The sequence below is a fragment of the Peromyscus leucopus genome, chromosome 12, assembly GCF_004664715.2.
Source record: "Peromyscus leucopus breed LL Stock chromosome 12, UCI_PerLeu_2.1, whole genome shotgun sequence".
In the NCBI taxonomy this organism is placed as follows: domain Eukaryota; kingdom Metazoa; phylum Chordata; class Mammalia; order Rodentia; family Cricetidae; genus Peromyscus; species Peromyscus leucopus.
In genome coordinates, this window is record NC_051073.1 from 11,082,577 (window position 1) to 11,096,090 (window position 13,514).

Consider the following 13,514-nt stretch of genomic DNA (forward strand, 5'->3'; position numbering starts at 1 on the left):
AGTCTAAATATATATGGGAGTATGCCACCCTTGTTAACTCAGCTAAAGATAAAGAAAACTCTGTAATTAAAGGAAATCCTAACATCTGTCCCATTCTAAGTTCTCCCCCATTAGAAAGGAGCCTGTGATTCTCACAACAACTCAAGAAGGAGGTTTCATATTTCTTTTCGGCACATTTGCTATTGTGAAAACTATTTCAGTGGAGGGCCTCATTTAGGAAGTTAACATTTTGGACTTCCTGGTTTGGATATAATATTGAGCTTATTGAAGGCAGAGATAGCTGCCTCCAGGGCAATTATCTAAGTATCATTTAGGGAAGGGCTCTGACAGTGGCCTGGAAGAGGTGATTGACTCCACATATTTCTCCCGAAATCCTGCTTCTGTACTCAAACAATATAGCACAAGCCACTCACTGGATTACTAATCCCCCAAACAACAGCAGGCAGCTACACTGTGAAGTATATCTTGGCATCAGGGAGCAGTGTGGAACGTCCATGGAGCACACGATCTCTAGCAGTTTATATTTGTCTTACTATTCCACAATCAGTTACCGTAATGATGGGGACAACTTGAATATTTCATTTGTGTCAAGCACTTTGCTAAAAACTTTTCCTATAAGGTGGCATTTCACTCTTACCTTCCTATGCCACTGAGGGAAAACTGAATTCCGACAAGGCTGAATAGGTAGCTTATCCCAGACCGTGCTAATAATGATGAAGATGAGCCCCAGGTCAACCTTCTCTAGCTTCAAAACTAGACTTCTATGTTAAATTTTCATGCTGAAAATTCTAAAATTAATGAAGTCCTAACGATATTCGTCCCACAAGAAGTGACTTCTTGGGGGCCCAAGGGATGGAGCACTGTTTTGAGCACCTGCTGTGCAGTCATGAGGACCAGAGCTCTCATCCCATCACCCCCACCCCCACGCTGGGTCCTGAAAATGTCTGTGGTTCTGGCTGTAAGAGACCCAGTGCCCACTTCTCGTCTCAGTGCGGCACATACACACACACATAAGTAAAAGAAATGAGTGGATGTGATCAAGATACATTGTATACAAGTATAAGATTGTCAAAGAATAAAGGATCTTCGAGAAGAGAAACAAATATCACTATTCACAAGTGACGATGTCTCCCGTTCCCTTTGCCTCTGCTTGTTCATCAATAGTAAATCCAACAGTGAGGAATCGCTCCTCCAAAGGCCAGCTTCCTTCCCCCATTTGCTATTAAAGAGTAGGATATTTCCCTTTGCTTTTTTTTTTCCTTCCTAAATATGTGGCCCACAGAATACACACACTGGAATTCAAAAGGCATGTGTAGCTTGCATGATGGCAAATGTTACTGTGTGCCTGTGGGACACTCCACACACTCCTTATTCGAGAATTCAGAGGGAGTGTCCCAAATAGCTGCAAAGCATCCTTTGGTGAACTGACAACTTGGTATGCATGGAAAAGTCCCAAGTCCTTGGCCTCTGAGTGACTCTTGAAATGTTGCATGTCTGGTGTGTATAAACAGATAAGAGGACTTTCTTCTTCCTTACAGAGAAGTAGCGAGTCTCTAAGAACAGCATACTAGGAGCAGTACCTTTATACGTGTGTTCTTTTTCCTTGATATTTTTATTTATTCTTTCATGATTTCACACATGTATACAATGTATCTTGAGCACACCCATCCAATATTACTTCCCTCCAAGTCCTCCTAGTGCCCCCAACCAATCTCCCTCACAATTTCATGTCTTTCTGTTTTGGTTTTGGTTTTTCTAGGCATGTGTTCTTGATGGATGCTCTCAAGTGATATAATCAGACAAGGTTGAGAAACACAGAACTACCCTCTGCCTTAGAATCAATAGTCAGTCATCCTTCCTAGACAAATTGAAACACATTGGTCATAAGGCTAAAATAATAAATCATGGTAGATTCTTTTCTTATTGTTTTGTTTTGTTTTTCCAAGACAGGGTTTATCTGTGTAGCCCTGGCTATCCTGGAACTCTCTCTTTAGATCAGGCTGGCCTTGAACTTAGAGATCCTCCTGCCTCTGCCTCTGCCTCTGCCTCTGCCTCTGCCTCTGCCTCTGCCTCTGCCTCTGCCTCTGCCTCTGCCTCTGCCTCTGCCTCTCTGCCTCTGCCTGCTCTGGCTCTCTGCCTCTGCCTCTGCCTCTGCCTCTGCCTCTGCCTCTGCCTCTGCCTCTGCCTCTGCTCTCTGCCTCTGCCTCTGCCTCTGCCTCTGCCTCTGCCTCTGCCTCATATAAGCCTTCCTAAGCATCTTTTTGTGGAAGTAGAAGGTAAGAATTACTTAAAGTGTAAAAGAGCTCTATTAAGAAACATGAATTTCAAAAATGGACATTTTGAAAACATTTAAAATTAAAAAAGAGACTGAAAATGTAAATTTAAATGTATTGATTAAAAATGTTCAAGAACTCTCAGCTAAGATCAAGAGCACTCAAAGACAATGCCAAACAAATCTCAAGTTACCATTTCGGACTTCAAAGAAGAGTTTATTCACTCAGCCCAAGGATGAGACTCACCTCTCTGTGGCTCATTTCTGGTATGGTACATTTTACTTGGCAAAGCAAGATTTATGGACTGAAAATTTCTTTGTAAATCTTTTTATTATAATGGGACATATTCTGTTGTACATAAGTAAAAGGGAAATTAGACACTTCCTTTCTTCTTGGATTATAAAATTGCATGTGTGTGTCTTGACGACTACTCACTGTATACAGGCCATTTCTTGAAATTTGGAGCTATGAAGAGCATTAAAAACTGGAAGGAATTTTCTTGTACTTTTTCGAGAAGTAACAAGACGTAATGAAGGGACTTAGACTTGTAAGTCTAAGGACTTGTATTTGGACCATAACTCCATTATTTAACTAACAATGTGGTCTTGAGGCCTCAGAATTCCACCCTGTAGATACAGAATGCTCATGGCTACATGTGGGAGCCCGTTCTGGGGTTCCTCGTGGCTTTACCAGCAGGTTCGAATAGAGGATGATCAGGCACGGCTGATGCAGGTGTTGAGATGGTCTGCACTTGCTGTGCTGGGGGAGGTCTTTTGCTCACCCTTGGCGTCTTATAAACCTGGCAGAGACAGTCGGGCCGTTGGAATAGGTTCAGCCTCTAGAGCTATCTTTATTTTCTATCTGTTTATCTCGCAAGATTCTCCGCTATAATCTTCTATCTAATATTTCCTGCTGCTCGCACTCAAGAAAACTCTGGGAAGCTGTGGGGGTGGTGGGTAAACGCCCCACAGCTACATTGTATGATTGTTTAAATTAACACAAATAACCAAGATCAGTTAGTTCCTAGTGCAAATAGAATCAGAATGCAGTGTTTATTTCTATGTTGGAGTGGATCTTCCTCTTGTGAAGGTTTCTCCTGACCAGTGTCTTACGGAATAACCCTTGAGTGGGAGAGACAGTACATGAAAACAGGTCATGGGAGACTGTCAGAAAAACACACAATAAAGAGTCAAGGTTTCATCTCTTCATACTCTAATACATGCTCCATTGGTGACCACAGGATGGGAAAGTTTAGGGTGATGAATAGCTATATAATCACCCAGCATATGGCTGTGTCAGGCCAGAATTTCCAGAGCCAAATTTCTTACTTTACATTATTTTAGAATGATTCTGCCCCTTTTCACACATAAATTGTGTGTGTGTGTGTGTGTGTGTGTGTGTGTGTGTCCAGGCCAGAGGACAACATTGTTCAAATACCACCCACCTTGTTCTTTTCGCAGGTCTCTTACTATCCTGGAACTCACTTTACGAGCTGGAACTCACTGACGAGGCTGGGCCGGAGAGCCCAGGGATGCTTCTGTTTCTACCGCCCAAGTGCTGGATTGACAAGTGTGCACCAAATGTGCACCACCATGCCCAGCCTGCTCACAAGGCTTCTAGGGAACTGGACTCCTTATGTTTACATGGCAAGCACTTTACTGGCTGAGCCCTCACCCCAGCCCTGAAACGCTCATTTTTAAAACATCACTCCTCTGTGGACATTACAGAGAGAGAAAGAAAAACAAGACTTGGTTCTCAAAAGACCTGAAGTTGACATGGTAATGTCTGAGCAGGTGATTTTAACAGATGGCACTAAGCTTGAGCAACGCTGATGCTCTAAACCAGACCTTCCTCCCGCAGCCATCGTGACCTCCCACCGCTTGAGCCCCTTGTTCAAGGGTGGTGCAATTCCATATGTGTGTTAAGAGGTCACTGAGGGGAGCCATGAGGAAAGGCTCTAAATACGGCAGGCTCACCTCAGACCTTGCTATTTAGAGAGGCCCCTCCTCACCTGTCCCATTCATCATTCCTGGTGAAGCCTGTTTATTTAGCCGGAAGTGTGGGAACACCAGTGAGAAGCTAACATCACACACACACACACACACACACACACACACACACACACACACACACACACACTGGCTGGAATGGGGACAGTGATATTTTTATATTATCTAACCAACTGCCAGCTCTTAATAACCATTTCCTCCTGCCATTTTGACCATGACGCCGTTTTCTATCCTTAGAAACGGTTCCATCTCTATGGTTCTTATCCTAAAAGAAAGCTAAAACGGGGAAGGAGAAGTTAAAGCAACCCAACCGAAGTGGTGGGGGGAACTGCCAGAGGCGTTTCTGGAAGCTGCAGTCTAACCGTGTGTGGTGGAATAGCCTACGCTTCTCATCATCGGGTCGTGCAAACATGCAATTGGAAACACTCTCCGCGGGAATCACGAAACACAGTGAAGGTTCTGCAAGTGTGGGAAGCAGCCCTTCTTTCCTCTGAAGCCAAGTGTACCTGGGGCATCACTGAGGCTGAACGCGATGCGCACCGGCTTATCTGCAGGCACCCTGGCTGTGCTGATCATGTGGGCACCTGAGGCCCGGCCTTCTCCTGGGTCTTCCAGCTGTAAGGACAAGAGACAGCCATTGTCACTTTACCCGGCATCGTACTTCCACACCCCAGAGACCCTCAGTAATTAGAAGGGAAAGCTAGTAAGTTGCCTTTTCCCATGTTGTAAATACCTAGTCCGTTTTTAATTTTTTTTTCTGGCTTCTACAAAAATTACTTTGGTAATAGTCATTGAGGATGAATGAAATATGGTTTTAAAAATCTCTGCTTGGTATTTTTCAATATCCCTTCCCATTGATCAGTTTAATCCTGGCTTTGAGGGTCACCTATATTGCTTTTTTTTTTTTTTTTAATGAGGACAATATAAAAAAGATACAGTGTTGGGGGCTGGAAAGATGGCTCAGGGATTAAGAGTACTGACTGCTCTTCCAGAGGACCTGGGTTCAATTCCTAGCACCCATATGGCAGCTCACAACTGTGTGTAATTCCAGTGCCAGGGGACCCAACACCCATAGCAAAACACCAATGTGCATAAAATAAAAATAAATACTTTTTTTTAAAAAAAAGATACAGTTTTAATAGACTTTCAGATAGCTTCAGACTTAGCTACTTTTCCATGCTTAAAAGTTGAGTTAGGGGATGGGGAGATGAATCCACTGGTGAAGTGCCTACCACGCAAGCAGAAGGACCAGATTTCAATCCTTGTATAAAACGGAGAGGCATGGTGGTACACACTGGCGACCTCAGTAACGGAGAGACAGAGACAAGCAGATCTCGGGGCCCCCAGGGCCACTAGCCTGCAAGCCCCATGTACTAGTGAGAGACCAGATCTCACAGAACAAGGAAGACAGATCCTGAGGAACGACTCCAAAGGTTGACCTGTGACTTCTACATGCATGTGTACACCTGCACACCTGTGTAGACACACAACACACATACACATAATGCCTAAATTAAATACAATGCTTTGTTTGGGAAGTAGTAAAGGATCAATATGATGGAATCATTTAAAGTAAGCCCCAAACCATTTTTAACCGTCTTACAATTGTAGTATAAACATGGCATTCTTAACTATCTAATGACCTAGAAATCTATCAAACATTTATGCCTAAGGTTTCACCTCTTAACAGCAGGCTACAACCAAAACAAAACTTGTCTACGGGGCACACACCTAGAATCACCAACACTTGGGGCGTGAGGAGGGAGGATCAGCTGATCCAAGGCAATATTTACTAAATAGTGAGTTTGAAACCACTTGGGCTACATGAAGCCCTGTCTTTAAAACAAAACAAAAAAACCCCAAAACATCCTATGAGTGTTTAGCTCTACCTATTAAATTATTACCTAGTTAGTAAACTTAGAGATAATTAGTGGAAAACATCCTTTGCATAAGATGGAAGAGCAAAAACTGTTCTTAAGAAAATTTAATACAATTATACTTTGAGGAAGGTATTTGATAATTTCATGTTCAGTGGGACTAGAAAAACATGTTATAATAAACCCATGATATGGTTATTATTTAAATACATATATTTAACATTTCTATTTTTGGTCATGCCTCTCCTAAACTCTCTCCTCTCCATCTCATGTTGGCAGAAAAGCAAAAAACCTGCATGATATTTTAAGGAAAATGTCTCCAAAAATGGCAAAACATAAATAATGTCTTTAGCCATCCTTGGCAGGATCCTGGGAACCGCTGTAGCAGAACATTTTCTCATGGTCAGGTTTTTTTACTCTTTCCCATGGCTTTTCTGTGTCTAAAAACAGTCTCCAGAACACTGAGTGTTGTTTTTACAATTACTTATGTGGGCAAGTTCAAGGCATACATTTGTACAAGTGCATTCAGATAGACATACGTTTTGAACCATTCTAGGCACCATATGCTTATATTAAAGAGAAAAGGCTTATATTAACCATCCAGTGAAGCTTAAAAACACAGTGACCATTTATGAGGCACTTAAAATTCTGTTAAGCCCATGAAGTTAACCCTACAAATAGCTATGAGCACCAGACATTCTACACACCATGGCATGGAATTATAAGTTACAGAAGGATGGTATCCTGAATTTGCCATGACTTAACACAGGACTTCTGCTTTTACAAAAACAACCCTCCGGCATACTTCTGTGCAGATTCCTCTGCTTAGTATCAAGTTTATTCTCTTAGCCACCTGTTTCTGAAGAAATAGCACAGATCGTCTCAAACTGAATAAAACCAACCAAAGCCCCCAAAGTTGTAGCTGAAAGGAGAAGTCTTTCTTCTGGACATCCTACAGCACCCAGTCCACCTGAGCGTGACTTCTAGGGATGGGAAGCTCTCTCCTCTTCAGGTGCATCCCTTCACACTTTCCTGCGTCAAGAAATGAAGCGCGTGAGGTGGAAATCTACCCCTGGGGTTTACTCAACGGACCTCTGCTCTGCTTTTAAGCTGGTGGAATAAAATCGATGAACGCCACAGCTAAGGACGACGACAGCACAACAGGAAATATCTGTCTCCTGCAGAAAGAATGATGCTGAGGTCCTGTCGATAACTGCGTCTAAGAACTTGCCTTTTCATCACACCTCCCCGGGGAAACGGGCTGCTGGTCCCTTCTCCTGGCCACTGTGACAGAGCCTTAGTGAAGTTGCCGGTGCTCAGAGCGGTCAGTTGAGTCTCACACCTGCTGCCCTTACCTCAGTGGGTTGAGAGGCTGCGCGCTTGTGTAATCCAGGGCCAGCCACTGCCTTGGCCAGTTGTTGCGCGTGTGGAGTCAAGACTCAGCGAGAGACCAGTCTGCACCTGCTGCATAGCAGCCGCTGACACTCTGAGGCGCAGAGACAGCTGTCCACGCTACATACTACTACCTGCTCTGCCCCAGACCCCGGCGTCCCAGCCCACGGGACCTCCCTGTTCCGCTTCCTTGCACAGCCCCTCTCTCCTTCCCTCGCCACTCCAACAGCCAGGATGTTGTCATGTTTCTAGAAAAAGCAAGAGCAAAAGAAAAACCCTCCTCCTGTCAGAAGCATTGATAAACAGCGAGTTGTAGAGAGTCCAAATGTTTTAATTCATTAGTCCTGGCAAACCTAAAATAAACAGACTTGCTTCACAAGACAGGAATGTCTTCGTGGTGACCCAATCCGTGTCTGTGTCTATTCCAGCAAACTGGCAAAGATAGCATGACTCTAGTCAGCAAAAATGTCAGCTCAGCTAGACCCAGCCAATTTGGACAGGCCACTAGCTGACTCTTGGATCGTAGTTGTGATGATCCCATTAAGAAGGCGAGGTTTGAGGTTGAGCCGGGCCTGAGCTTGATGACTTGATCCATTCTACAAATGCAGACATTCACAACAGGGGTCAATGGTGAACAGGGAACATGACGATCCTTCAAACTTTTTTTTTTACAATTGTAAATTTGGATGTCTTGGGTATTTAAAAATAACTGAACCATGATGTTAAGGTTAGATAGTTAAATACAAATAATATTAACAGAATGCAAGGCAAGCCACAAACTGAAAGAAAATATTTACAAAATGCACATGGGAATTCAAAGTATTCAAGGAAATCTTAAAACTGAACAATAGGAAAACAACCAAGTCCAGAAAGGGAAGACAAGAGTTCTGAACAGATGTATCATCAGCAAAGGTAAACAAGTAAACCTATGAAAGATGATCATCTCTTATGTCATTAGAGAGCCGCAGACTTCAACAATGGTGCATCACTGTGCATCTATCCCCATGGTCCACATCCCAAAACAAATGGTAAAGTACTTATGTAGAAGAATGATACTTCTTCACTTCTAGTGGGAATACAAAATGGTAAAGGAACTTTGGAATGCAATTTGATGATTTCTTACTAAACTAAATATATTCTTACCATGTAATCCTTCAATCACAGGCTGTTTAATGGTCCAGCATTCCAGGTTCACATGACATTAGATTGTAATTATCATGATGCACACATTTAGTCTCAGGAATAGAAGTGGTCCATCTTTTATGCACTGGGAAGTGAATAGTTGTTGTGTCTTGAATTTTAAATGTCATCCAAAGGTCCATGCATTGAAGGCTTGCTCTGCTACCCACAGTATGACTTGGATAGGTAGTGGAAACTTTCAGGGGTGGGGTCTCAATGAAGACTTTAGGTGACAGAGGTGTGCCCTTAAAGGAGATTATCAGTGTTCCAACCCCTCCTCTTCTCTCTCTTTGCCTCCTATATATAGTAATGTGAGAAGTTTTCTGCATCACATGCTTCATGATAAATTGCCTCTCCGCAGTCCCGAAGGCAACAGGACCAAGTCAGTATGGGTTACCACCTCTGAAACCATGAGACCAAATTAATCTTTCAGTTTTATAAGCTGACTTTCTTAACTCCTTTGCCAAAACAATGAAAACTAATGCAATACCATATCTTTATTGATTCCCACACCAGCTCCCTAGGTCTGCCTCTAGAAAGGCTGCTGGTGACACTGATGTTGCTAATGTTATCAGTAACTGCTAACCTCTGGATTCCAGTGAGGCTGACAGTTAGGGATGGGAAAAAACAGACTGAGATAGCATCTTCCTTAAAGTGATAGTTCACATTAAATACATGGAAATCATCTCCTTCCATGATCATGTAAATAGTACCTGACAGATGCATCATCTCTCTGTCCCAGAGTCACAAAAGTAATCCTGGAGGCTTCAGAGAGCATGGGCTGTAATGCCAATGGCTCCATCTTCTAGACGTCAAAGATGACTTCAAGAGAGAGGTGGTGTAGCTGAAGTTTTCTCCAGTCCTGCCTGGCCCACGGTCAGGACAAATCTCTCTCACCCACCAGTCCCACAGCCACTCAGACTGAACCCAGTAAACACACAGAGACTTATATTGCTTACAAACTGTATGGCTGTGGCAGGCTCCTTGCTGTCTGGTTCTTCTATCTTAAATCAACCCATTTCTATAAAGTATCTTACATGTTGGTGCTCATGGCGGTGGCTGGCAGCATCTCTCTGCCTCAGCCTTCCTGTTCCCAGAATTCTCTTCTCTGCTTGTCCCACCTATACTTCCTGCCTGGCTACTGGCCAATCAGCATTTTATTTATATAGAGCAATATCCACAGCAAGGTGGGGCAGATGCCATGGAGGAAAGACTTCAATAAAGGATAATTTGACAACAATAAGTAAGGAATAAAGTGTCTAAAGACTCTAAATATGTTCTGCCTGAACCTGATAACATAAGATGAACCTTTCCCAGCCATACCTACTAACTCTTCTGTTGTCTTATGAATGATGGTGCATTTCTGGACTTGTTACTCAAAACACACTCAAGACAATAACAAATAGGAAACACAAGTGAAATCCATTTCCACAACTGAAACCCAAAAGAACCACGTGGCACTTTAGGAATGCAAAAAATATAGAAATTCAATCCAGAAAGGATATATGTGTACATAAAACTATTAACACAGTAACAGTATGTTTCTGAATGGTACCATTACCCAAAATTTTTGTTTTATTCTTTTCAACAGTAAGTATTTCACTGTTTGTGTTAGTCAACTTTCCATATCCATGACAAAATACTTGAGATAAATCAAGTTAAAAGAGGAAGGGATTATTTTGTCTGTTTCAGGGGCTTCCATCCATGGTCACTTGGGCCCATTGATTGGAGCCTGTAGAAGAACAGAACATCTTTGCAGGCTTATTTTGTGGAGATTGTGTTCTCCCTCATGGAAGGAAGCAAAGGAAGAAAATTCAACAGTCTCCTAAGTGCCCCAGCTGAGGATCAAGTCCAGAGCATAAGGATCTTTGGAAACATTCTAGGCTCAACCTAGAGCATTGTTATATGGGAAGTTATTTTTAATAAAGATACTTTTGGCTGGGCATAGTGTGCACGCCTTTAATTTTAGCACTTAGAAGGCAGAAACAGGAGGATCCCTGTGAGCTCAAGGCTGGTCTGGTCTACAAGGTATGTTCCAGACCAGCCAGAACTGTATAGTGAGACTCTGTCTCAAAGGTGGGGGGTGGGCAGTAATCATAGAAATTTCATATATGAGCTTGCTTCTGAATTATGACTTAGGATAGGCTTGTAGTATAGACTATTGTCATAATTTCATGATATAAATCTCTCAATATAAAACAAGCATTCCTGAACTTGCTTGGTTGCTCAGGAGGCACAGTCACAACTGCTAAGGTCATCTGCAGACCAGCCTCTCCTCCTGCTCCTCCCCACAGTCAAAGTCCCTAGAGCCTCTTCCTGCTTCTTTCTGGTTTGGCACAGTAACACAGTGAAAATTCAAAACAAAAACTTCAAGGTTCAAGAGCAAATGCAAGACATTGCCCAGTTAGCTTTGCTTTTATCTTTTTTAATAACGTACAAAAATTGCATAGACTCTTTAAATTGTATTGTAGTGTGTGTGTGTGTGTGTGTGTGTGTGTGTGTGTGTGTGTGCCTGAGTGTATATATGTGCACCACATGTGTGGAGGAGCCCTTGTATGTCAGAAGAGGCATCAGATCTCCTGGAACTAGAATTACAGGCAGTTGTGAGCTGCCACATAGGTGCTGGGAACCAAACCTGGGTCATTTGTACAAACATGGTCTTAACCACTGAGCATCACCCTCCAGACTACAGATTTTTGATGTAAGAATTTCTGATCCTATCATGTCACCATCTTTCATTTTGAGGGAGACTAAGAACTGATTTCACTAATCCAAGTTGACTTGGGGTTTAAGTTAGTAGGATGATCAACTTTAGATGGTTGTTTTCTGGAGGCTCAAGGTTAGAATGAAGGATGAGAACCACTAAACTACCCAGTGGTTTCTCCTTCACAAATCTTACTAGAAAATGATGTTTTTCTATCCACTAAGTGTTCTAACTTGGGGGAATTAAGATGGGAAGTGAAAAGCTGTAGCCTATGAGTCCAGCCCAGGCTTCTATCTGTGTAAATAAAGCTTCATTGGAACCCAGCCCCAACCACCAACATTCACTCCCTATGTTTCTCACTGAAGACAGAGCCAACACACAATACATAAGAATCTAACATACAATACATAAGAATCTAACACACAATACAAAGGAATCTAACATACAATACATAAGAAAGTAACATATAATATATAAGACTCTAGCAACCTGGCTGTCTAGGTCCTGGTCTGGCTCTTCCCTTAGAGCTTCAGTTAAATCAATCAAATAATCTATGCTTCAGTTTCCCCAGGTACAAAGTGGGGGATAATTTATCATTATTAAGATTAGAGTTAAGCCGGGCAGTAGTGGTGCACGCCTTTAATCCCAGCACTCGGGAGGCAGAGGCAGGCAGATCTCTGTGAGTTCAAGGCCAGCCTGGGCTACAGAGCAAGATCCAGGACAGGCACCAAAACTACACAGAGAAACCCTGTCTCAAAAAAAAAAACAAAAGATTAGAGTTAATATAAGTATATACAATAATGCCAGAAATACAATAAAAATTATCCTAATTAGAAGTTATTATTTTAAGGAGACAAAAAAAATGTTGAAAAAATTCATAAGAAGGACATTAATACTACCATTTTTAGGCTCAGGGAGCACTGTAGAAGAGAGGTCAGAAAGACTGTAAGAGTAACAGAAACAAATGATACATCTATAACACACACACACACACACACACACACACACACACACACAAGCTTAGGAACCATCCAGAATGTAGGGAGAGAAAAATTTCAAGAGCAAGAGGTTTAGGAAGACAGGAGCAAAACAGTGTCTTCGGGAAATGATGAGACCAGTGCACTCATGAACTCAAAGCAGCTGTGATGGCCTGACCAAGACTTGTAAAGATCAAATCAGCCAACAGTCTAGTGTGGGACTCCTAACTAAGGAGCTATGGACAACTGATGGCTACTGGTGAAGGGAGACATTCTCTTCAAGGGTGCGACCCTTGGCAGGTCAACCATGCTCCAGTAGATGATCCCCAAACCCAGTAACAAATGGACAGCACAAACTGAACTCAATATGTCATTTTAAAAGAGAGGAAGAAACTTCACAAGGTGGCACACACCTTTAGTCTCAGCACTTGGGAGGCAGAGAGTGGCAGGCAGGGAGCTCTGTGAGTTTGAAGCCACCCTGGTCTACATAGTGAGTTTCAGGACAGTGGGCTTCATAGTGAAACATGTTTGTGTGTGTGTGTGTGTGTGTGTGTGTGTGTGTGTGTGTGAGAGAGAGAGAGAGAGAGAGAGAGAGAGAGAGAGAGAGAGAGAATGAAGTTGGAAGGGGGACATGGGAGGTGTGGCAGATCTGTGAGAAATTAGAGAAAAGAATTGGGAATAGTATGATCAAAATGTATTGATATTGTATGGAATTCTCAAAGAACTAATAAAAGTACTTTTAAGAGAAGAAAAACTAACAATGATAAAAAGGGGGATATAAAAGGCAAAAGGCTGTGATGGGTTCTGGGGGAGGAGTGGCCACTTTGTCCCCACTGATGAGGCCTCTGGGCTCCAAACCCATAGTCACATGGATGGCCCTGATTAAACTTAATAGATCACAAACAAACAAGACAAAAATACATGAATGTAGGAAAGACATTGGGGGGGGGGGGAGCTGATAACAGGTTGGTGGAGAAGTGGAGAGGAATGGAGAGTAATCAGAATGTACTATATACATGTATGCAATCGTCCAAGAAAAAAACACATTAAAGCCACTTTTAAAAGGCAAAGATTAAAGGATATACACTCACTAAGACTAAACC

At 42.5% G+C, this 13,514-nt stretch overlaps 1 protein-coding gene across 1 annotated transcript in view; it reads right to left on the reverse strand.

Moving 5' to 3' along the window:
* The window catches only part of Map3k7cl (MAP3K7 C-terminal like), a 42,185-nt gene extending 34,355 nt beyond the window's left edge, over nucleotides 1–7,830 (reverse strand). Inside the window, exons 1-2 of the mRNA XM_028875947.2 lie at nucleotides 7,515–7,830; nucleotides 4,789–4,897 (exon numbers count right to left, since the gene is read on the reverse strand). Coding sequence (XP_028731780.1) covers nucleotides 4,789–4,858 — 70 coding nt within the window. The 5' untranslated portion in view covers nucleotides 4,859–4,897; nucleotides 7,515–7,830. The remainder of the gene's footprint in view (nucleotides 1–4,788; nucleotides 4,898–7,514) is intronic.
* Between the last annotated feature and the right edge of the window lie 5,684 nt (nucleotides 7,831–13,514).